We start from the raw sequence: 24,502 nt of genomic DNA, 5'->3' as shown, positions 1-24,502 counted from the left end.
CAGAAGGAGCTGGAACCAAGTGGCAAATAAGAGGGCTCAGCACGAACAGTTTGGTGAGTGTGGAGGTCAGACTGTGGCAGGTGGAAGGGAGATTGGTGGGGAGGCACAAGACTATGGATCCAGTAGTCCAGTATGGACTCCCAATTTCAAGCGTGGAGAAAAAGGGGGAGATTTCCATTTGGCAAGGGAACAAGTAGTCGGTGTCATGTAAGAGGAATAAAACAGATTCACCTCAGCTTAGGTTCTTGGGAAATAAGCCATGCAAAACATGAGGTCTGGAATCCAGACACAGAGTCAGCAAGCAGAATATCAAGGAGGGAGCTCTGAGGAGGAGGAATGGCACAGGCAGGAGCCAAGTAACAGGTGCAAGCAGATAATCCTGCCAAGAGTGTGGACTTGCATTCACAGGGACAGGGAAGCATGGAAGGGTATTGACCAGGAGAGGAATGAGATCAAGGCAGGTTAGCGGCAGCTTATGCGAGATGGAGGAGTTCCCCAAGGGGGTGGCGGGAATCCTTGTGGGACCCAGGCATGAAGGAATGATATTAGAAATTGCAGCAAATCTGCATTTAGCAGGGTGCCTGGGTGGCTCAGTTGGCTAAGCATCTGCCTTCGGCTTAGGTCATGATCCTGGGGTTCTGTCATAGAGCCCCGCATCGGGCTCCCTGCTCACCAGTGAGCCGGCCTCTCCTCCCTCTGCCTGCCTCTCCCCCTGATTGTGAGCTCGCTCTCTCTCTCTCTAATGAATAAATAAAATCTTTTTGTAAAAAATCTGCATTTAGCTGCAGAGAGTAAATTCTCTCCAGCTGTGCCCTTGGTTTGTAAAGCCCAGACAAGCCCGAGGGTCCCAAGGGTCTCAAGCGGTATGTCGAGTGCAGATCTGCCCCCTGCAGATCCTGCCGCAGGGAGAGGCCAGAAGGCTGATTCACAAACACCCCTGTTTGGGCTCCGAGTGAGGATTCAAGGGGCCGATGGACGTGCTTCTCTGACCATAAGGAAGTGTGTGTGCTGGTTCTCTCCAGTGGGATTTCCAAGAATAGATAAGGGAGTTCCGAGAATACATGTGATACAGAATAGGCCACAGGGTGTGTCAACACACACACACACACACACACACACACACACACACACACCCCTTGGGCCCTGAAAAGAGTGAGAAGAAAGTTCCAAGTGGTGTCAAATCCAAAATATTAAATGGTGAGGAGCGCCTGGGTGGCTCAGTTGTTAAGCGTCTGCCTTTCACTCAGGTCATGATCCCGGTGTCCTGGGATCGAGCCCCACATCAGGCTCCCTGCTCCACTGGGAGTCTGCTTCTCCCTCTCCCACTCCCCCTGCTTGGGTTCCCTCTCTCACTGGCTGTCTCTCTCTCTCTCTCTCCCTGTCAAATAAATAAATAAATAAAATCTTAAAAAAAAAACCCCAAAATATTAAATGGTGAGATTTCCCACTACCACCCCATTTCCAGAGACTCTGGCTGCAAAGGGCAACAGTGGGTTTTGAGGAGGCAAAGTCTTCTCTCTGCGGTCAACCAAGGGGAGACCTCAAGGCTTAGAGGAGATTGGAGGGGCGAGATCACCCCTGAGGCTCACCCTAATTCTCTTCCCCCTCACCCCTCATTTCTCTGAGTGTCTCAGACCACAGGGGGTATCCGGCTTAGAAGTTTGTGCCACCTCGGTGTACAATAACGGCTTCCTTTTCAGGAACCCCAATAGCCCTTCCTCCCTGTCCTTCGTTTCCTCAGGGAGCCAGGCACTGCTCCCCAGGAATCTCCTGCTCCCGTGAGCCACCCCCACCCCCCACCTGTTTCTTGACATCCCTGGCTTTCATCCAGTCTCCTGTTTGCTCACTTCATTTTCCTGGTTGACTTTGGGTCCCATTCAACTCTGAGGCTTTATCTCTCCCTCTGGGAACCTGCCCTGAGTGGGGGATGCCAGGGCCCCCACCCACCCCGGCCACCCACAGGCCTTGGTGATAAGAGAGGGAGTCCCGGGGGCAGCAGCTGCTGGGGTGTTGTCCGAGAGGGTGCCCAGGCTTTGCAGCTGCTGGGGAAACTCCCCAGCAAACAATGAGTCCTGACACTGGGTGCGAGGAAACGAGGGCATGGGTCAGGCCATCTCTGCAGGAACAGACCGCAAAGCCCACAGCACCTCCTGGGGCAGGCTCTTCCTCTGCTACCCATGTGACACCTAGGCTCCCAGCCCAGGTAGATTCCGGGGTGATGAGAGGCATAGAGTTCCCCAAAGCCTGTTCAGCCAGTTCCTTCTTTTCTTCTTTCTTTCTTTCTTTCTTTCTTTCTTTCTTTCTTTCTTTCTTTCTTTCTTTCTTTCTTTCTCCTTCCTTCCTTCCTTCCTTCCTTCCTTCCTTCCTTCCTTCCTTCCTTCCTTCCTTTCTTTTTCTTTGTTTTTATCTATTTATTTGAGAGAAGAGAGAAAGTGAGCATGAGCAGGGGGAGGGGCAGAGGGAGAGGGAGAAGCAGACTCCCTGCTGAGCAGGGAGGCTGACCTGGGGCTCAATCCCAGGACCCTGAGATAATGACCTGAGCTGAAGACAGATGCTTAACCAAAAACCACCCAGGTGTCCCCAGCCAGTCCCTTCTTGGGGCAAAAAGACCTCCCAGAAAACAAATAATTCTCAGGGAAGTAGAACCCAGTGTCGGTGTGGAACCAGGAAACAGAGGCCTCCATCCTTCTTCACACACAGCTCCAGTCCCCAGTTCCCACCCTGCTCTCCAAGGGGGTCCCCACCAGAAGAGCCTGCATCCCACCCACAGTCCCCAGTGAGGCTGATTTTGATGTTAACGTTTTGCAGACTAGGTTCCTAGGAGGTCCTGATGAACTGGGGGGGGGGGGGTGGAAGTATTGTGTCCCACTGGCCTAGGTCAGGTGCTCGGATCCCTGCCCACCCCAGACACTTCAGTCGTGCCTGGACACAGGAACTGGATGGCTGGGGACCAGGAGGAATCAGCTTGTGGGGACTAGGGAGCAGCCAGAACCCGGATATGGGTCCTTTGCTATTGTTCCTGGCAGGAGGCAAAGGAAGAGATCCAACCATCAAACCAGCAAACAAGACCGAATACCACGTTCCGCCCCTACTCCCCCACCCCCCGGGGAACCAGGCTCCCAGCACCCTGCTCCCCAGCTGTTTCCCTCAGGGACACCACCCTTCCAGCTCTGAAGTTTCCAACAGGCTCCTAGGCCACAGCCACCAGCTGTTCTCACACCCCTCTAAGGACCCAGTTGTCCAGGCTTGCCCTCCACCCTTCCCAGGCCTTCAGGGTCCCCATTCCACCTGGCCCTAGGATCACTAGACTCCTCCAGGAAGTTGGCACCATCTTCTTGGCAGGTGGCCCAGGGTGTGGCCTGAGGAACCACGGAACTCCACTATATAGCCCGGCCCAGGGGCTAGCCCTGCAGCTCCAGGGACCTGCAGGTGAGAGAGGCTGGGGTCCCCTATAGAAGTGGGACATCACGTCCCCTACTCTAGCCCCTGGCTCCAGGCATCCCCATTCCAACGCCACTGGACCCACTGGACACCTAACTCCCCATCCTTGCCTTGTCCTGGCCTCCCCGCCTCCCACCAGACCCACTGGACATGTAACTGCCCTATACACACACACACTGGCCCTTGGATCCAGCCCACCTCAGCCTATCTGGTGCCCAGGTGGTCCTTGTCCTCTCTGGAACAGTGCCCAGCCAGAGGGGCAAACTAACCTTCTGTGACCCCCTCTCTTTCCCCACTGCAGGCATGGGTTCCCTGTGGAGCTGGTGGACACTCTGGACGGGAGCAACCCTCCTGTGTGGTAAGTCGGACTGAGACCCCATCCACATCCTTGTTCTCATCTGGGGGACTCTGCCTACTGTGGTCAGCATCCTCCATCTGTATGCCCTCCACAACCCCATCTCCCAGTGCCACCCCAGACTAGCTGAAATGGGAGTGAGGCCCCTTAGGTTCTGCAGAGAAATATGGTGGGATCCTCCCATCCTCTCTCTGCCCTAGAAGGAAGCAGATAAAATCTGCAGTCCCCGAATTTAAGTCTTCAAGAAGTACCACTTTCTCTATTTTCTGTAACTCAACTAAGGTTCTGATTCTGAGCGTCCTTTTGCTTCACTTGAGTGAAAATTTCAAGTCATTCTTGGAGGGCTTGGTGCCCAGTTCCCCAGGGTGATGCCCAGGATGGGTGTCTCAGGTGAAGCCAGACGACCAGGGGTAGGATGGGGCCTCAGAGCCTTCTAGTCATCAAGCAGCATCTGCTTAGGTCACTTTTGAATTCTTCATTGTCCCTGATCCCCTGACCCCATGGGACACTGGGACATCCTTCCAGGCTCCTCTAATACATCAGACAGTCTTTCTATAACTCCATACTCTCTCCCAGACCCTGTAGATCTCCTTCCTTACCCTCTCTCTTTCCCTTCTTCCTCTCTTCCCAGCCCTGGAGAATCTCTTCCTAGCTGGGGTTATTGAAAATCACCCACTCCTCTCTCTTTCTAGGAGACATGTTGTCCACACTGCCATAATCTCCTTCTTCCCTGACCCCCTTTACTACAACCCCCCGGGGTTTTATTAAGACAGAAGTCATAAACTGGCAGCTGAATCCAGCCAGTTTGAGCCCCACAGCACTTAAAATGATTTTGGGTTGGAGATTTCACATGGAATTTCAAATAGCCAGTTTCTCCTAAAAAATGCCAGTTTCTCCTGGCATAAAAAAAGGGAAAAAAGCCCATAATTCATCATAATGACAGGCTAACCCTACCCATTTTCCTTGGCATATGAATGCTCTAGGTTGCATGCTGGCCACCCAGCATTTGAGATCCCGGTCCGAAGTGTTCAGGCTTTTATTTTCTTTCCTTTTTATTTATTTATTTATTTATTTATTTATTTATTTATTTATTTATTTATTTATTTATAGAGAGGGGGAGAGAGAGAGGGAGAGAGAGATCACAGAGGAGAGTGAGAGGGAGAAGCAGACCCCCACTGAGCAGGGAGCCCTACATGGGGCTCAATCTCAGGACCCTGAGATCATGACCTGGTCCAAAGGCAGACACTTAACCGACTGAGCCTCCCAGGAGCCCCCTGTCCAGGCTTTTAAAACACAAAAGCCAGAAAGGCTGGTAGGTGAATAAGGAGAAAGGAGAGAGAGGGGAGAAAAAGCTCAAGTTAATATTTCAATGTGGTATCTAGGCACAATGCAAGGGCTTCCTTCTCTTCTGGAGAGGACTGGGTGAGCAGACCCGCAACTGCGTTCTCTTCCCCCCCCAACCCCAGGGTTGACCCAAGGGACCTCAGTGGACTTCCTTGCGGCCTTCCTGCAGAACTACCTGCCTAGCTACCACCGGGCCTCTCTCCAACTCCTCCTCTCCAGCCTGTCGGACCAACCTGCCTCGGTCTCCATTCACTGCCACGCAGATGGCACCAGGCAGAATGTCACAGTGAACCCGGGGCAGTCAGTCATGGTCAACATCAGTTCCAAGGCTGAGATGGTCGGCAGTAAGGTCTTCCAATATGCGGTGACGGTCCACTCTGACCGCGAGATCTCTGCACAGGCCGTAAACACGAAGCCCGACACAGCAGAGCTGACGCGGCTGTGGCCTGTCCGGGTTCTGGGCACTGAGTACTTTGTGCTCACACCTCCCAGCGTCTCGTCCAAGAATGTCAAGGAGTTCGCCGTGGTGGTGGGGGCAGCAGGGGCCTCGGTCAATATGCAGCTGAAGGGGTCCGTGACATTCCAGGGCAAGTTCTACCCAGCGGGCAGTGTTGTAACCTTGACTCTGCAGCCGTACCAGGTGGCCCAGGTACAGAGCACAGCTGAGCTCTCGGGGTCAAGGATCACAGCCAGTGGCCCTGTGGCTGTGTTCTCCGGCCACAGCTGTGCCCAGAAACACACCAACTGCAACCACGTGGTGGAGCAGCTGCTCCCCACATCCGCCTGGGGCACCCGCTACGTGGTGCCCTCTCTGTCCTCCCAGGCCCGCTATGATGTGGTCTATGTCGTGGCCAGCCGGACCACGAAGCTGAGCTACAATCAGGGGGGCACTGCTGGCTCCCGTGGGCTCCAGGCGGGCGAAGTGGCAGAGTTTGAGGTCCGGCCGTCCCGGCCGCTCTACCTGTCTGCAGACGTGGGCATCCAGGTCCTGCAGTTTGGCACCGGTGCCACAAGGGGCCAAATAACCTATGACCCCCACCTGGCCTTGATCCCAGATGTGGCAGCGTACTGCCAGGCCTATGTGGTGAAGACCGTGCCAGGCACTGAGGGCGTGGCTCTGGTGGTAACACAGACAAAGGCGGTTAATGAGCTGACCATGGAAGGGCACAGGATGGGGGACAAGCTCTCCTGGACAGCTGTGCCCGGCAGTGAGTTCTCCTATGCCGAGGTGGAACTTGGCCCCACTGACAAGATCCACATGATTGAGGCCACAACTAACTTTGGGCTGCTCACCTTCGGGCTGCTCCAGGCTGCAAGCTATGGGACAGCAGGTGTCTGCGGCCGAAGTGAGTGATGGGAAATGACCCCCCGGCCCTGTCCAACCCGTGACCCCTTGGCTGGCTCTCTCGCCCTTTCCTTTTTCCCACCCACCTGCTCCCCTGTGGCTGTCCCCACCTCACTTCCTTCCTCTTTGCCATCCTCCCCTTCCCTAAGGCTTCCCAGCTCCTCCCTACCCAACCCCCTCCAAGAACTGCTAAATATTTAGTAACGAGTGCGATCCAAGGTCCCCACCAGTCAGAAGAGATGCCAGCCAGAGCACGGCAGCAGGGTCCTATATATAAGCCCCCACGGTGTCCGGCAGGTGTCTGGCCTCAGCCCTTTGTTGCTTTTTGCAGGGGGCAGGGGGCTAGGGATAGAGTCCGAGGAAAGAGCCAAGGTGCCTAGAGGGAGGGGTCTCTGTGGGGAGGAGCTTCTTATTAGTTTGGAAGTATTTTGATATTTTATTTATTTTTTTTAAATATGTTGCTATTTTAGCAACTATACCAGTGGCTAACTACTGCTCCCCCACCTCCTATAGGAATGTTTACCCCCCAACTCAAGGGGTCTGAAAGTATGATAAATAATAATGGCTACCATGTGGGGGTAGTTCTCTCTCAATATACCAGAGACCATTCTAGATGTCTTGTGTGTGTTAGCATAACCTCTAGGACCTGGCCCTACATGTAATTTTAGGCTCAGCGCATTTGAGGAACTGCCCCTGGGCAGTGCAACGTGGTGTTTGAGGACACAGATGCTAAAGCCAGACTTCCCAGGTTCAAATCCCACCTCTGCTTGTGCGACCTTGGACATGTGACCTCGCCTACGTGGGCCTTGGTTTCCCCCTGTGTAAAATAGGGATAATAGCTATACCCCTTCACAGGATTGGAGTGAGGGAGCAATGAGTTAACATTTGTAAAGCTCTTAGGGGTTATCTGGCAAGTTATTATGAGCAGACAAAAAGCAAGAGCTTTTGAACACTGGGAGGGAGGGGAGGAGAAGTTGTTTCTTCCTATGTGGACCCCCTGCTTCAAGCTAGGACCCTAGACATCAGAGTCCCCAGCACTGGCAAAAAAATGCCCCCTCCAACGACGGGCATGCAAGCCACCCACCTTCAAAGAGCCACTTTGGGCTTGAACAGTAGAAAAGGAGAAGGGGTAGGTGATTCATTGTAACAGGTAGCACTCACCACCGGGGCCAAACCCTACTTCTACTTTAGCTTCTTTAAGCCTGGGAAGCCCTCCTCCCTAAATAACCCTGTGAAAAATGTACTGTTGCCACCCCCTTGTTGCAAATGAGGAAAGTGAGGCCTGGAAAGTTTAAAATTACTTGTCCAGTGCCTCCCAGCTGACCGCAGAGCCAGGATTCTAATCTAGGCAGCCTGATCCATAGTCATTTCTGTTCCGAGGAACAGTCTCTGCCTTCCGTTTTCTGTCCTTAAAAAAGATTCCTTAGCCTTCTGACCCGAGTGGGAATGCAAGGAAAGAGGGACACGGGGAAAGAAAAACCACAAATCAACATTTCCACGATGATCCCTGCCCGTCCTTCTTCACTACCTTCCAGTTCTTCTGGGCTGAGCCGTGTCAAACTAGGGAATTAGAATACCTGGGGTTGAGTCACACCTGGGCAGCCATCTCCCTGGGAGCCTCCAACCTCAGTTTCCCCACTTTTCCAATAGGGGAGTTGTGAGCCAACTGCCCCAACTCCGCACAGCAGGAGAGCTCCAGGATTCCCACCTGTGAGGAGACTCCTGACTCTTTCTTCGTTGCCGCCCCCCAGCCGTGCTGTCCCAGAAACCCTCCTGCCAAGACCTGCAGTGCAGTCCCCAGCAGAAATGCCAGGTGGTGGATGAGCAGGCCAAGTGCGTGGCGGTCCCCGTGGCCACCTGCCGCGCCCAGGGTGACCCCCATTACACCACCTTCGACGGCCGGCGCTATGACATGATGGGCACGTGCCTGTACTTGATGGCGGAGCTGTGCAGCAATGACCAGACCCTGCCTGCTTTCAGCGTGGAAGCCAAGAACGAGCACCGGGGCAGCCGCCGGGTCTCCTATGTGGGCCTGGTCAACGTACGCGCCTACAGCCACGCAGTATCTCTGGTCCGAGGGGAAGTTGGCTTCGCTCGGGTAAGTGTCCAGAAGCTTCAGGTTTAATACCTGTGAGCCTCTAGTCAGAAGGTGGAGGCAAAGCCTGGGTGTCGGGCCCCAAACCCAAGCCCTCGGCTGTGGGGTGGGGGGTAGAGAGGAGGGGAGGCACGGGAGTGGCTCTGGGGAAGGGGAATTTGAAAATCAGTGGCAGAGCCTTAAATCCCTTTCTTCATCCAGCAATTCCAGTTCTAGAAATTTTAAGGATACTCAGAGATACGTTTAGGGGAAGAAAAGTTAATGCCAATGTGGTTTGTGATAGCAGAAGAAAAAAGAAGGAAACTAACCGTCCAACAATGGGGGATGTCTTCACTGACCAAACACGAAATTTAGTGAGCACCTGCGTGCGCTGGATTTGTTTCTTAGTGTTTTCCGTGTCTTAATGCATGGAATGCTCACAGCCATCTGTGGGGGGAGGCATGATTATTATTAATACTTTTAGGTGAGGAGACTGAAGCCCAGAGAGATCAGTGACTTCCCAAGGGCTCCGAGCCAGCAAGAGCTGGAGCTGGGAACACAGGCAGGCTGGCCCTGAGTCACTATTCTTAACCTCTTTGCCATTCTGCCTCATACCATATTTTTACGCCGTTTTGTTTACTTTGGATATCAAATGTACACATAATAAAGATCCATAAATCTTCAGTTCATGGAGTTTTGACAAATGTGCAACCCCAACCTCCATTAAGATACAGACTCTTCTCATCATCCCGGAACATTCTCTCATGCCCCTTCCCAGATGATCCCAACCCGCTCCTAGGGGCAACCATAGTTCTGACTTTTTTCCACCATGGATTAGTTTTGCCTGTTCAAGAACTTCATGTTAATGGAATCACATAGTGGAAGAAGCCATGTGCGGGAAGATTCTTTGACTCAGCATAGAACTTGCGAATTTCTTCCGTGTTGCTGCGATTCATTTTTTTTTTTTTTAAGAGGTAAAGCATCGGCATAACTCAAACAAGCAGGGCATGTTGCAAAAGGTCTGGCTGTCACTCCTGTCTTCATCTGCTTTCTCTCCCTTCCCCACCCCTCCCCTGCTCTCCCGTTTTATTGATTTCTTGAGGTTTCACTTAGGGTTTGTTTATGCCAATACAAGCAAGGTAACCCTACATTCTTACCTTTCCCCTAAGAGTACTGTACTGTCTGCTGTGTTCTGCATTTTGCTTTTTACACTGTATGGTAGATTCTGTTTCCATATCAACATAAAGGGAGCCTCTGCTTTCTTTTTTGTCGTTGTTGTTCTTTACGCTGCACAATTCTGCATTGGATGGATGCCCGTCCTTCAGTTAACTCAGCCCCCCGCGGATGGGTGCTTTGTTCACAGTGGCAAATGGCACGGCACCGAGCATTCTGCACCCCCTCGCTGTGCAGGTGTGCAGGTGGATCTGTGAGGTTAATAAGCAAGGGGAGTAAAGTAGGTGTTCTCGAGATCTAGAGGGATTGAACACAAACTCAGAGGAACTTCAAGTCCCCGAAATTATGTGCGGAATTTTCCATCTGCTGTGCGGCTTTCAGAGAGAGAGAGAGCCCTGTAACTTTTGTCAGATCCTTACAAACTCGACAGAGGTTTAGAGCTCCTGATAGCATCATGATAGGATGACCCCAGGACCATTGCGGGGAGAAAAAGGGGTTCATAAAATGGGGACTTCAGCATGGTCTCATTACCTAAAAAGAAAAATACATATAAATTAAAAGGTAGAAAAAGCCCTGGCAGGATTTATAAATGTACCCGTGTGTGTGTGTGTGTGTGTGTGTGTGTGTGTGTGTGTGTGTGTGTTTGTCCACAGCAATACGGGTGATTTCTCTTTCCTCATTTTTGCTCCTGAACATTTTATAAGTTTTCTGCAATGAACGAATATCACTTGTGTCATTTAAAAATGGAGATGTCTAGCCTCCTTGCGCTGAGAGCTGTGGGCATCTCGGTCCCTGCCTCCCACGGCACTGCCCAACATGGACCTGGACAAGCAGGAGGGCTCTCGGGGGGCATTGCTGACTCACTGACCAAATGAAGATCTATCCTACCTTTGGGTCTTGTTCATATGTTCCCCTCTGCCTGTTATTCCTTTTCTCATACCCCATCCTCTTGACTAAGACAAGCATGTGTGAAGAAAGAATTCAGAAGAAATGCTCAGAAAGAGGAAACTGGGCCCAAGGAACAGAGAGACACGCCCCTCACCTCCCGGCCAGACTCTCTCCACTCAGGATATTTGTGAAGGAATACCCTTCCCCTTGTTTTTCGTGGCTTTCCCTCAGTGATCCTTTACAGCGCAGCTCAGCTCAGCTGTCCCTGCCTCCAGGAAGCCTCCCCTGACCTGCTACATCAGATCTGACTCTTCTTCTAGACTCCCAGACCCTCCTGTGCTTCCACAATCCCAGTTCTGATCACTCTGATATAGTGACCAGTCTGTCTCCCTCATTGGACTGAGAGCCCCAGGAGAGCAGGGTCTGGGTTGTCTCTGTCATCACTCCCAGGATCGCCCAGCTAGGGCCAGGCACAGAGGGAGTGCCCGGTGAATGTTTGTCTAACACAGCAGCGCCTTCATTCACTCATCGAGCACTTGTGGTTCCGTCAGGCACTGTTCTAGGTGCTGGAGGTGAAGCCATGAGCAAAGCAGACAAAAATCCCTGTCTTTGTGGGGCTGACAGTCTATGGAGTTAGGCAGATGGTAAACATGAGAAATTTGCAAATGATATGTTAGAAGCTTAGAAGCTATAGGGGGAAAAAATAGAGCAGGGAAAGGCATAGGGAGTAGGGAAGGGTTGCCACATAAAACAGAGTGGTCAGGAATGGCCTCACTGCCATGGTGACAGCTGAGCAAAGCTTTTGTAAGAGGTCAGAGGTCAGGGAGTGAGCCATGGGTGCGTCTAGGGGAAGAACATTTCAGGCCACAGGGATGCGATGGCAAAGATCCCAAGGCTTCGTCGGTAGCAGCAACAGGAAGAAAGAATCCCAGGGCAGCTGGGGCAGGGGGAAGTGAGTGGGGAGGGTTTGAGGGGTGAGGGCCAGACCATACAGGATCTGACCACACAGGATCTGACCACCCACTCCTCCCCACCCCCACCCCTTGCAGATTGACAGCCAGCGCTCGCGCCTGCCCGCCTCCCTGGCCGAGGGCCGCCTGCGCGTGTACCAGAGCGGAACACGGGCCATAGTGGAGCTGGACTTCGGGCTGGTCGTCACCTACGACTGGGACTGCCAGCTGGCCCTGAGCCTCCCGGAGCGCTTCCAAAGCCAGGTGTGCGGGCTGTGCGGCAACTACAACAACAACCCTGATGATGACTTCCTCACCTACGACTCAGAGCTGGCGACTGACCCCGTGGAGTTTGCCAATAGCTGGAAGCTGGACGATGGGGACTACCTGTGCGACGACGGCTGCCAGAATGACTGCCCTTCCTGCACCCCAGGCCAGGCCCAGCACTACGAGGGCAACCGTCTCTGCGGAATGCTGACCCAGCCTGACGGCCCCTTTGCAGTCTGCCACAGCGCCCTGCCCCCCCGGCCCTTCTTGGAGGAGTGCGTGTACGACCTGTGCGTGGTCAACGGGGACCGGCCCAGCCTGTGCCGCAGCCTCAGCGCCTATGCCCAGGCCTGCCTGGAGCTTGGCATCTCCGTCGGGAACTGGAGGTCGCTGGCCCACTGTCGTGAGTGATGCCCTTGGCGCGGGGCTGGGAGCACGCGTGGTGGGAGGCAGGGGACTCCTTGCATCTGCTCAATATCTGAGCACTTGTTGAGGTTCAGCCTGCAGCCGGACCGTGCCAGGGACACTGGGATGGCCAAGATGGCCAGACTGTGCCCACAGCGAGCCTAAGGTTGGGGCAGACGTGTTCCTAGACGGTGACCACTAAGGTGGTCCCTCCTGGGCTCTGCCAGGCACAGGCAGAGTGGTCCGGGCCAGGAGGGGGGAAGTCCAGGGGACTAGGAAAGCTTCTCGACTCAGCCTGGGGGGTTGAGGAGGATTTCCTAGAGAAAGGGATGCCCAAACTGAAACCTGTAGGAGGAACTGAAATGAGACAGAAAAAGGGGGAGCAGGATGTGGGTTCCAGGCTGAGAGAGGAGGATGCATGTGCAAAAGTTTGCATGAGAGGCAGTCCTCCGAGTCCCAAAGCAGAGATGTGAACATCCCTTCGTTCACAGCCCTTCCATGACTCCCCAGTGCCCTCTGGGTAAAGTCTAAGCTCCTTAGTCAGGTGTCCACCCACTTACTCATTCACGCCTTCATTCATGCATTCCACAAGCCCCTATCTGACCCCATCTCTCTGCTGGTGTTTGGCACTGTGGGGGCCAGCACACACCTGCCCCGCCCTTGAGAGGCTCCCAGAGAAATTTTCAGGAGACAGAAAGTCTAGTGCACAGGGAAGAGGAGGTGTCCAGGCCCAGGCCTAGGGCTTAAGATGGGGACTCCAGAGGGGGAGTAAGTCTGGGGGAGACACTGAGGCCACGGGGAGCCTGTCTCAGGCACTCCCCTGTCCTCAGTGCCCAGTAAACACCCACCCTCCCGAGTTCCCCCAATGCCTGGTGTGAAGGAGGAGCTGGTGAATCCATTCATCCACTCGTTCATTTCTGAATGAATGAGCATCTCCTGTGAGCCAGACCCTGTCCTTGGTCCTGGCGATTCAGTGGGGGGATTGAGACTGACCAGACCCCCACCCTCACAGAATTTATAGCCTAGCAGGGGAGACAGACAGTAGTAAGCAGCAAACCATGGAATATCTTTAAAGAGCAAAAGAAACAAAATTCATGTGATAAGAGCAAACGGGAGGCTCATGAAGAGGGTGCTCAGGCACGGCCTTTCTGGGAAGGGGACACTGGAGGCAAAAGCAGGATAAGACAATGAAGTCAGCTAAGTAGTAATGATGCTATGGGCTGTCTCTGCATAGATGAACTCATTGACTCTTCAGAACCCTGTGAGGTCAGTACTATTATCATCTCATGTTACTGATGGGGAAACTGAGGCACAGGGCGATTGGAGTCATTTGCTCACAACCACACAGCTAAAAATGGGAGACTGGGGTTGGAAAGCTATCTGGACTCCAGTAGCTTTCTCTTAACCACATACTGCACTGCCTTCGGAGGAACGGCCAGTACAGACCCTGAGAACAGCCAGTGCAAAGCCCTGAGGTGGGAGTGTGAGGACCCATGAGGAAGCGTCTGTGCCTGGGACAGAGTGAACCAAAGGGAGAGTGAGAGGAGATGAGGAGAGAGGCGATGGGTGCAGATGATGGGGAGCTTCATGGGCCACCAGGAGGACCCCCACTTTTCCCTGAGATGGCACCACACGAGGGCTCTGAGCAGGAGAGGGACATCGCGTGTTCACAAGGCCCCTCTGGCTGCATGTGAGGAACAGCCTGTGAGGGCAGAATGGGGTTATGGGGGAGACCAGGCAGGAGGCTGCTTGGGGGGGACCGGACCAGGGTGGGGACGATGGCGACAGAAGGGGACAGATTCTGGATAGATTTTGACGATGGAGCTCACAGGACTTACTGACAGATTGGTTGTCCGTGAAAATGAAGGCGGAAAGGAGTCAACTGTGTCTCTGAGGTTTGGGGCCCCAGCACCCAGAGGGATGGAAGTGTCACGGGGAGCTCCGGGGAAGGAGCAGGGTGTGGGGAAGGAAGTCCTCTTGAGCCTTCCGACAGAGCACCCACCAGGCCCGGCACTATCCTGACCCACGTCCCGGCTCTCTCTCTCCGTCTCCTCCCCCCCCGCAGCCCTGTCCTGCCCTGCCAACAGCCGCTATGAGCAGTGCGGCCCCGCCTGCCCCGCCACCTGCAACTCCCAGGCGGCACCCGCCAACTGCTCCGGGCGCCCGTGCGCGGAGGGCTGCGTGTGCCTCCCGGGCTTCGTGGCCAGCGGCGGCGCCTGCGTGGAGGCCTCGTCGTGCGGCTGCATCTACGAGGGCCGCCCGCTCGCGCCGGGCCAGCAGGTGTGGGCAGACGAGCAGTGCCGGCGGCTCTGCACTTGCAACGGCGCCACCCAGCAGGTGAGCTGCAAGGACACGCAGGGCTGCCCGACCGGCGAGCGCTGCCGCGTCCAGAACGGCCTCCTGGGTTGCTACCCCGACCACTTTGGGAGCTGCCAGGCGTCCGGGGACCCGCACTACGTGAGCTTCGACGGCCGGCGCTTCGACTTCATGGGCACCTGCACGTACCTGCTGGTCGGCTCCTGCGGCCAGGCCGCGGCGCTGCAGGCCTTCCGGGTGCTGGTGGAAAACGAGCACCGGGGTAGCCAGACCGTGAGCTACACGCGCGCCGTGCACGTGGAGGCCCGTGGCGTGAAAGTGACCGTGCGCCGGGAGTCCCCTGGGCAAGTGCTGGTGAGAGACCCGGGGGCCGGGGGAGGGCGGGTAGAAGGGCAGGAAATCCCCTTTAAGGAGAAGGGGCTCTGAACCCCGGATGGGCGGGGGGGGGGGGGGTCTGTTAGAAGACCCTGTGGCCAGTGCTTAAGGCAGGCGGCGCGGCGTCTCCTTAGCTGTGTGACTGTCTTTCCAGGCTTTAGTTTGTCCTCCGGGTCCACTACCCAGCAGAAATCAAGAACCACTGATTTTTCTCTTTTAAAAAAAGATAAAAATCGAGAGGCGGGGTTGTAAGAGTCACAGCTCTAGTAAATAATTACTACTGAGCAGTTTGGGACAGTGGCCCATGTCCTGGGAAGGAGGATGGATTGGAAATGGAAAAAACGAAGGAAATTTCCATGTGCCAGGCACCACCACTAAACCCTTTACAGGCCTTAGGTCAGAATCCTCAGGATGACCTTGGAGGAAAGGAAATTTTGCCCATAAAGCCGAGTGTCTGGCATAGAGAAACTTCTAGATAAACAGAGGGCATAATGATTCATATTTATGTTCCCACCTCTCTGAGATGACACTTAAACTGAGTCTGGAACAATCATAGCCAATACATACTAAATTACTTCTACGTGTTAAATGCTTGACTCAATCTCTACAACAACTGTGTGAAATAGCTTATCTTGTTAGATGAGAAACTGAGACACAGAAAGGTTAAGTTATCTATTCAAGGTCATACAACTAGTGAGTGACAGAACCACGATTTGAAGCCAGGTTGTTTGGCTCCAGAGTCCATACGCTCTTAACCACTACATCCTGTTGCTGCTCCTGGAACAGGCAGACAGAAGTGGATGGAACAGTATTCCAGGCAGAAGGAACAGTGAGTGCAAAGGGCCTGAGGCAGGAACAAATAAGAGGGTCAGAGGAACAGCCTGGAGGCCCAGGGGGCTGGAATGGAGGAAGGGGATGATGTGGGGGATGACTATGATGGAGGTCTTGATTTCAACAAAAACCCGAAGGACAAAGAAGAGACCACCAGATGAAGAGCAGGGGTTCCTAGGCGCAGGGAGCAGCAGTTGCAAAGGCTGGGCTGAACCGAGCTTGAAGAGTACAGGAGGACAGCACGGAGCCAGTACGGCTGTACTTGAGAGTGAGGCTGGGGGGATGAGATAGAGAGGTTGGTAAGAGACGAGGTCAGAAAAGTGGGAACAAGCAAGGCCTGGTGGGGAGAGGGGTTCTATTTTAAACTGATTCATAAAGGATGATGGGGAGGCAACCAGGCAAAGAATAGGGACATGGAAGAGGGTAGGAATGTCACAAGCAGAAGGCACAGCAAAGGCCCTGAGGCTGGGTTGAGCTCGCTGAGTCCAGGAGAAGATGAGAATACCTGGCTGGAGTTGCAGGGGTGGGGATGGGCAGTACTGGAGAACAAAATTGGAGAACAGTGAGGCTTAGATCATCTAGGGCTTTTTAGGCCATTGTGAGGGGTTTGAATCAAAGCTAACACCCAACATCTGAAGTAGCATTGGCCAACTAAAGTGTGCTGGGTGGTATCCTAGGAGGAGGGCACAGCAAGTGCAAAGACATGAGGTGGGAGAGCACCTGGTGTGTTCGGGGAGACAGCAGGGAGGCTGAGTGAGTGATGAGGCAGGTGATGCAGGCACAGAGGTGGACAGAGCCAAAGTGAAATGAAACCTCATAGGGAAGAGGCTTGGCTTTGTACCAAGTCCTGAAGGATGAAGGAGAAGTGGCCAGGAGGCAGTGTTGGGTGATGTTCTTGGCAAAGTAAAAAAGCCTTAGAGTTGGACTAAACTGAGAGAAGTAGAGGAATAACAAGAAAGCCAGTGTGGCTGGAGCAGACTGAGTGAGGCAGGGGGAGTGGGAGGTGGTAAGTTCAGGGAGGTAATGGGGAGACACATCCTGTAGGCTCTGAAGGCCATGGGTTAGGGATTTGGATTTAAGCTGATAGCTGAAGGTTGCAGACAGCTAGATGGTATGCCAGACAGAGGGAAGAGCACGTGCAAAGGTCCTGAGGTGGAACCAAGTGTTGTGTGCTCAAGAGAACAGCAAGGAGTTCAGAATAGTTGGAGCCAAGTGAGTGAAGGGCGGGACACACAGCCATGAATACCCTGACCCCTTGGCCCTCCTTCATCTCTGTCCAGGTGGATGGCATCCTTCATCACCTGCCCCTCCAGGCAGCAGATGGGCAGGTGCAGGTGTTCCGCCAGGGCCAAGATGCCGTTGTGCGCACAGACTTTGGTCTGACTGTCACCTACAACTGGAATGACCGTGTGATTGCCAAGGTGCCCAGCAGCTATGCTGGGGCCCTATGTGGGCTCTGCGGGAACTTCAATGGGAACCCCAATGATGACCTGGCTCTGCGGGGTGGAGGCCAAGCGGCCAATGCCCTGGCCTTTGGGAACAGCTGGCAAGAGGAGACAAGGCCAGGCTGCGGAGCAACAGAGCCAGGGGACTGTCCCAACCTGGACTCCCTGGTGGCCCAGCAGCTGCAGAGCAAGAAGGAGTGCGGGATCCTTGCGGACCCAGAGGGGCCCTTCCGCGAATGCCACAGCACGCTGGACCCCCAGGGTGCTCTGCGCGACTGTGTCTATGACCGCTGCCTGCTGCCAGGCCAGTCTGGGCCATTATGTGAGGCATTGGCCACCTACACTGCTGCGTGCCAGGCTGCTGGGGCCACTGTGCACCCCTGGAGGACTGAGAAGTTTTGCCGTGAGTACAACTGGGGGGCTCGGCCTTATGAATATTCATTAACATATAAATAGCATTAATTAGTGTAATTCTTAGAAAGGTATTCTGAGGTAGGAACCACGGTTATACCCATTTAACAGATAAGGAAACAGAGGCTTAGGAAGATTCAGTTACATGCCTGGGAAGTCACAGATGCAGTAAATATTTGTAAGATGACTGAAAATATCTGGTGGCCCCGGGGTCTAATTCCTGTATGGCAGCTGTCATTCAGAGATGAGTAGCAGTGCTGCCTTTAGAAGAAGCCTGGTCCTTCTCCAGTGTTTTTGGTCACCATCTGGCCCTCTTCACTCCTTTACAGCATCTGCGTGGATGGTGCACATCACTGTCCATTGAAATACACATGATAAATACATGCATGTCACATCATTTCTTTTTCTCCTTCACCTACTATTCATTAATTAATTCATTCAACAAATATTTATTGAACACCTACTATATTCCAGGCACTGAGGATATAATGGGGGAGAAAACAGGAGAAAAAAAAAATTCTTGCTCTCCTGAACTGACCTTCTAATGATTTTTTAGTTCCAGCAGAATTTAACCTAACGTAATATACCGATATACATAAAAGTCTCTTTTTTGATCACTGCATCAGTTAGTCCTTGCTGTGTAACAAACATCTCCAGCGAAAAGGGGATAAAAACAACACGTAGTTATTATTTGTCATGATTCTGCAGGCTGCTGGGCTGACCTAGTCTGGGCCAGCTGGTTTATCTCTGCAGTCTTGCTGGTGGTTCTGTGGGGGCTGGATGGTCTACAATGGCCTGACTTTACACATCTGGTGGTTGTCAGGCTGGTTGGCTTGGGGGACCTTAGCCAGGACTGCTTGTCCCTGCTGACTCAGTCTCATCTTCCAGCCAGTTGGTGCAGGCTTCTTCGCACAGTGGTCTCAAGGTTCCAAAGAACAGCAGGCGTGGACGAGCCCCAGTAGGCAAGCACACTTCAGCCTCTCCTTGGTGTCCCATTTGCTATTGTCCCATTAGCCAAAGCCAGGACCATGGCCAAGCCCAGAAGAAGGGGTGGCCGTCATCAGTTTGTCCCAATTCCCATCATACTTCTCTGCCACAAACATAGACACCTGTGAACATTTCATTATTTTCAGAAATTCCCGAGACCATCAGACTCAAAGTGCTTAAAAAAAAAAAAAAAGATGGAGTGAGTTATCATTGCAAGTATCATTAGTACACGACTGATAAAAATATTCAACATCAAGAGTAGAATGTACTGGAAAGACATCTCTTAGAGAGATGGATGCAGCTTCCCCCCCTCCTCCAAGGGTTCACATCTGCTGTTGAGCGAGACCAGGTTCAACATCAATTCTGTTTTTGATTTTTGTATATAGGATACTAATAAGTGGGTGGAAGGGGTTCTGGCCCAGCAATGTCACTCCACTCTGAACTCCTTTTGAGTTGTAGGGAGGTCAGGCACACAGGAAGACGCTGTAAAACTTACTTTTCCTATCCTCTGGGCAGCCAGCTCTGTCAGACCCTTGTTCCATCTTGTTCCAACGTTGGTCCCGATCCCTTACCCAGGAAGGATTCATCATGCATTGTCCCCACACTTCACAGCAGTATTTGGAAGTGTCCCTTTGTGTCCCCAGATGTTTCCATGCCCCTGGGCAACACACCGTGTTGATTCAGGATGGGTGGGGAGTGCACAGTTGTCTCCTGTTAAGTGGAGGAAGCAGGGTCACCAAAGGGACAGTGGGAAGGGAGATGCAGCTCGGTCTCAGGCCGGTCGTCTTAGGAGGGGTTCCTGTCCCTATGGGCAGCGCTCGTGTGGCACACTTCCCACGGCGCAGTTCCCGTGCTAAGGGTTTCTCAGGGTTCTTCTCATTTCCTCCTCACCACCACCCTGTGAGGGATCGTTCCTATTCCTAGTTTACAAAGCGAGCAGTTGGAACCACAGAGATATTAAATCATCTGCCTGAGGTCACACAGCCAGGCAGCATGACCTGCGTCCAGGCAGTTTGGCTCCTGAACTCGTACCATTAATTGCTTCCTTCTGTGGCCTTTGTGGACGCTGAGAATCTCGTATTTCCTTAAGACGACTCTTGTGCTTGTACCCGTTGGGGCAGTTCTAGATGACTGGGTTGTGAGGACGCAGACATCAGGCAGAGGGGGGCCAGGGTGGGGCCTTACCTCATGCACCCAGCCCCAGCTTTGACGACGGTGAGTGTTGTGCCATTCTCAGTTCCTCCAACACCCCCTTTGTTTGTTTGTTTTTATTTTGCTGAAATATTTTATTTTATTTTTTAAAGATTTTATTTATTTGAGAGAGAGCAAGAGAGAGAGAGCACGAGTGGTGGGGGTGGGGGAGGCAGAGGGAGGCTGGGACGCTGGGATCATGACCTGAGCTGAAGGCAAACGTTTAACTGACTGAGCCACCTAGGTGCCCCAGTTTTGCTGAAATATTTTAAAGCAAATTCTAGACGTATGAATTTTCCCATAAATACTTAAGTAAACATCCCCAGCAGATAAAACTTTTAAGAAACATGACCACAATGCTGTTCTTTTTTTTTTTTTTTAAAGATTTTTATTTATTTATGTGACAGAGAGACAGCCAGCGAGAGAGGGAACACAGCAGGGGAGAGGGAGAGGAAGAAGCAGGCTCCTAGCCGAGGAGCCCGATGTGGGACTCGATCCCGGTACGCCGGGATCACGCCCTGAGCCGAAGGCAGACGCTTAACGACTGCACTACCCAGGCGCCCCCACAATGCTGTTCTTACCAGTAACAAAAATAACACTGACATCGTCTAAACTCAACCTAGGTTCAAATTTCCCCAATTGTCTAAAAAAATGTGAGGTTTTTTGTTATTTTTTTTTAATGTGTTTGAATCTGAATCCAGAGCAGATCCACACACAGCACTGGGTTGATTTTCTTAAATCATCTTCATCCTGTAATAGCCTCTTCCTTCCCCCCCCCCCACATTATTATGAAAATTTTCAAATGTGTAGAAAAATTGAAATAATTTTACGGTGAATACCCATACACTTACCGTCTAGATTCTGCAGTCTACATTTTACTGTGCTTGCTTTATCTCATATCCGCCCCTCTATCTATTTTGTTCGGGCGATTTCTTTATTGGGAAAAAATGAAGTCATTTGTCCTGCAGAATTTCCTACTTTCTGGATTTGGCTAGTTGCTTCTTCAAAGTGTTATTTAACTTGTCTTCTGTCCCCAGATTCTCTTGTAAGCTGGCTGTAGGATCTAGAACAGCTCTGTCCAATAGAAATTGGGTGACGATGGCAATGTTGTGCCCCTGAGCTGTCCTTCATGCTCACCACCAATCACATATGGAGCCCTTACAATGGGGCGAGTGTGACCCAGGAACTAAATCCTCTATTTTATTGAACTTTAATTAATTTAGATTTAAAAGGCCACACGTGGCTATCATCTTAGCACAGATAGAGGCTTTACTGAGCTCAGTCTTAGTTTCTTTGTTTCGTTTTGTTTCGAGGGAACCACCTGTCTTATCATCTGGAGTGACTGGAGTTTGGAGAGGAACAGGAATTATTTTTTTCCTCTTCACAACGTGGGCCAAAGATTTCAATTTACTACAGAATTACTCCTACTCCTACTATACCACTATAGAATGAAGACATTAAAACCACTGTGTTCGCAAATGCATTGCATGGATCACGCACACACACACACACACACACACACACACACATGCTATATATTCACTTACATGTTTAAGATATGTCATTAAAGACATTACAGATAACCACAAACTACAGTTAAGTTGGAATACAATCCTAATTATCAGGCCCAGATTAATTGTGATATAACCTGCCCCCCAGGCCCCACTGAACAGAGGGGCTCCTTGCAGCCAGACGGCTTACATGTGAGTGTGTGAGCGAGGGTGTGCCTGCACGTGTGTCACCCGGGGGCAGAGGATTCTTGACGCTCACATGCTCACCACTGCTCTCCCTGCAGCTCTGAGCTGCCCTACCCACAGCCACTACGAGGCATGTTCCTACGGCTGCCCGCTGTCCTGCGGGGACCTCCCAGTGCCCGGGGGCTGTGGCTTCGACTGCTATGAGGGCTGTGTGTGCGACGAAGGCTTCGCGCTCAGTGGTGAGTCCTGCGTGCCCCTGCCCTCTTGTGGCTGCGTATACCAGGGCGTCTACCACCCGCCAGGCCAGACCTTCTACCCCGGACCTGGGTGTGATTCCCTTTGCCAATGCCAGGAGGGCGGCCTGGTGTCCTGTGAGCCCTCCGCCTGTGGCCCACAGGAGGCCTGCCAGCCGTCTGGTGGCATCCTGGGCTGCGTGGTTGTGGGCTCTGCCACCTGCCAAGCCTCAGGAGACCCCCATTACACCACCTTCGACGGCCGGCGCTTCGACTTCATGGGTACCTGTGTGTACGTGCTGTCTCGGACCCACCAGACCCGGCCCGGGCTGCAGCAGTTTACCGTCCTGCAGGAGAACGTGGCCTGGGGCAATGGGAAAGTCAGTGTGACCAGGGTGATCACCGTCCAGGTGGCCAACTTCACCCTGCGGCTGGAGCAGAACAAGTGGAAGGTCACGGTGAGAAGCAGCGGTGGAACACGAAGGGGAGGGATAGAGGGTGCTCTGCGGGTTGGACATGGGCAACACTCAGCTGAGGGGCAGGGAGCTCAGAGCTCCAAGTGGATGTGGGAGGCACGGGGTCCCCAAAGGAGGGGAGGTGCCAGTCAGAGCACTGGGTGGGGAGCCAAGGAGTCAGGAGGCCTTGGGGACCTGGGACCTGCTCCCGTGTGGCTCAGTTTCCCCCTCTGTCTGTTCCTCAGTCTCTCCTCTCCCTGTCCCTTCCTATCCCCTCTGAACATCTCTCCCCACCCCCTCCTCCCTTTCCCTGCACCTTCCCTGCACCTGGTCCCTGGTCTCCTGGTCCGCAACATGATGCAGTCAGAGGCTGGGCAAGTTCAGGGGATGGGAAAGGTTCAACGACAGAGGATGATCTGGGGGTGACCCCATCACCCCTCACCAACATAACAACAACAGAAACAGCACCTATGGCTTTTACACTGCTGACCCCTGATCTTTTTGGCCACTGAACACTTCATATCCATAGTGTCATTTCATCCTTCCTTCTGGAAGTACCAAGATTTGCTTTATTCTTTAGAGGGGGAGGTCCCATCACTGGCCCAAAGTGCCCCAGCAAAATTGTGCCTTTGGACGACATGCCGGGAGGCAGTGCACTGGACCCTGGACACTCCACGGTGCTTTTCTGAGAAGGATTTGGTCTCCTGTGGAAAGTGGAGGAATCTCCCCAGGGATCTCACTAAAATGCAGGCCCATGACCATTGTACTTGTGCAGGATTAATGATGAGGTTCCTGATAAAGAGCTGACTTTTTCAGGGGCCCACTATGCACTGGCCATGCATTAGCTGCTTGCATTAGCTCCCTGAGGGAGCACATGCTCCTGGGAGAGCGTCTCACATAGAGTTGGCTCTGAAGACAGGGGTGGTTTAAATAATCCTGACAGTAACCACGTGGACCCTACTCAGGAGATGAGGAAACAAACAGAGAGGTGCCTCACAGGCAGAGTCCCAGGAAGAGGAGGGGGCAGAGCTGTGTTGGAACCCACGCAGCTTCCAGCTTCTAGTAGGTCCAGGTGTTCTCCCTGGCTTAGGGCCACGACACTCCGATCCCAGTCTTTTTTTTTTTTTTTTTTTTTTAGATTTTATTTATTTATTTTAGAGAGAGAGCGCACACGAGCCGGAGGGGCAGAGGGAGAGGGAGAGAATCTCAAGCAAACTCCAGGCTGAGCACAGAGCCTGACGCAGTGTTCGATCTCACGACCGGAGCTGAAACCAAGAGTCGGTCACTCAACCGACTGTGCCATGCCCCCCCCCAACCACCCATCTTTGTCTTCACATGGCCTCTTTTCTTTTTTCTGTCTCCTTTTCTGGCTCTCATCATTGTAAAAGGAAACTCATCATTGGGCATAGGGCCCACCCGTCCAGGATGATCTTGAGATCATGACCTGAAGTAGGTCTGCAAAGACTCTTATTCTAAATAAGGTCATATTCAGGGATTCGAGTCGACATATCCTTTGGGGACCACCATTCGACCCACTACACGACCCAATCATTACGCTCATTTTACAAATACGGAAACTAAGGTCCAGAGAAGTGAGGTCACGTGGATCTCCAACGTCAGGCAGGGGCTCGAACTAGGGTCTTCCCTCTCAGAGGGCCCCCTCTGACACATGGAACCTCCCGCCTCCCAGGTGAACGGTGTGGACATGAGGCTGCCCGTGGTGCTGGCCCAGGGCCAGGTCCGCGCCACTCAGCACGGCTCAGACGTCGTGATCGACACTGACTTTGGCCTGCGTGTGGCCTATGACCTCGTGTACAACGTGCGGGTCACCGTCCCAGGCAACTACTACCAGCAGCTGCGTGGTCTGTGCGGGAACTACAACGGCGACTCCAAGGATGACTTCCAGAAGCCCGACGGCTCCCAGGCGGGCAACTCCAACGAGTTCGGTAACTCCTGGGAGGAGGCCGTGCCAGGCTCCCCCTGCCTGCCACCACCCACCTGCAAGCCCGGCGAGAACTGCGACTCAGACCTCGAGTGCTCCCCTGAGCTGGAGGAGAAGTACAAGCAGGAGAAGTTCTGTGGGCTCCTCACCAGCCCCACCGGGCCTCTGGCCGCCTGCCACAAGCTGGTTGATCCCCAGGGTCCCTTAAAGGATTGTGTCTTTGATCTGTGCCTGGGTGGTGGGAACGAGAGCATCCTGTGCAGCGATATCCACGCCTACGTGAGTGCTTGTCAGGCGGCCGGCGGCAATGTTGATCCCTGGAGGACCGAATCATTCTGTCGTGAGTAAGGGGCAGAGAAGGGCGGGCTAGGGGGACT

The 24,502-nt window shown here is 53.1% G+C and overlaps 1 protein-coding gene across 1 annotated transcript in view; it reads left to right on the top strand.

Annotated features, from left to right (window-relative positions):
- The first annotated feature begins 865 nt into the window (after nt 1-865).
- FCGBP (Fc gamma binding protein) overlaps nt 866-24,502 on the top strand; it is a 42,974-nt gene continuing 19,337 nt past the window's right edge. Inside the window, 10 exon segments of the mRNA XM_045806581.2 lie at nt 866-952; nt 3,267-3,429; nt 3,743-3,799; nt 5,263-6,486; nt 8,237-8,583; nt 11,670-12,240; nt 14,308-14,912; nt 17,045-17,612; nt 21,594-22,186; nt 23,874-24,465. Coding sequence (XP_045662537.2) covers nt 866-952; nt 3,267-3,429; nt 3,743-3,799; nt 5,263-6,486; nt 8,237-8,583; nt 11,670-12,240; nt 14,308-14,912; nt 17,045-17,612; nt 21,594-22,186; nt 23,874-24,465 — 4,807 coding nt within the window.

Source organism: Ursus americanus, chromosome 21, assembly GCF_024610735.1.
Source record: "Ursus americanus isolate L20-20 chromosome 21, mUrsAme1.1.p, whole genome shotgun sequence".
Lineage (NCBI taxonomy): Eukaryota > Metazoa > Chordata > Mammalia > Carnivora > Ursidae > Ursus > Ursus americanus.
This window is presented reverse-complemented; position numbering and strand designations above follow the sequence as displayed.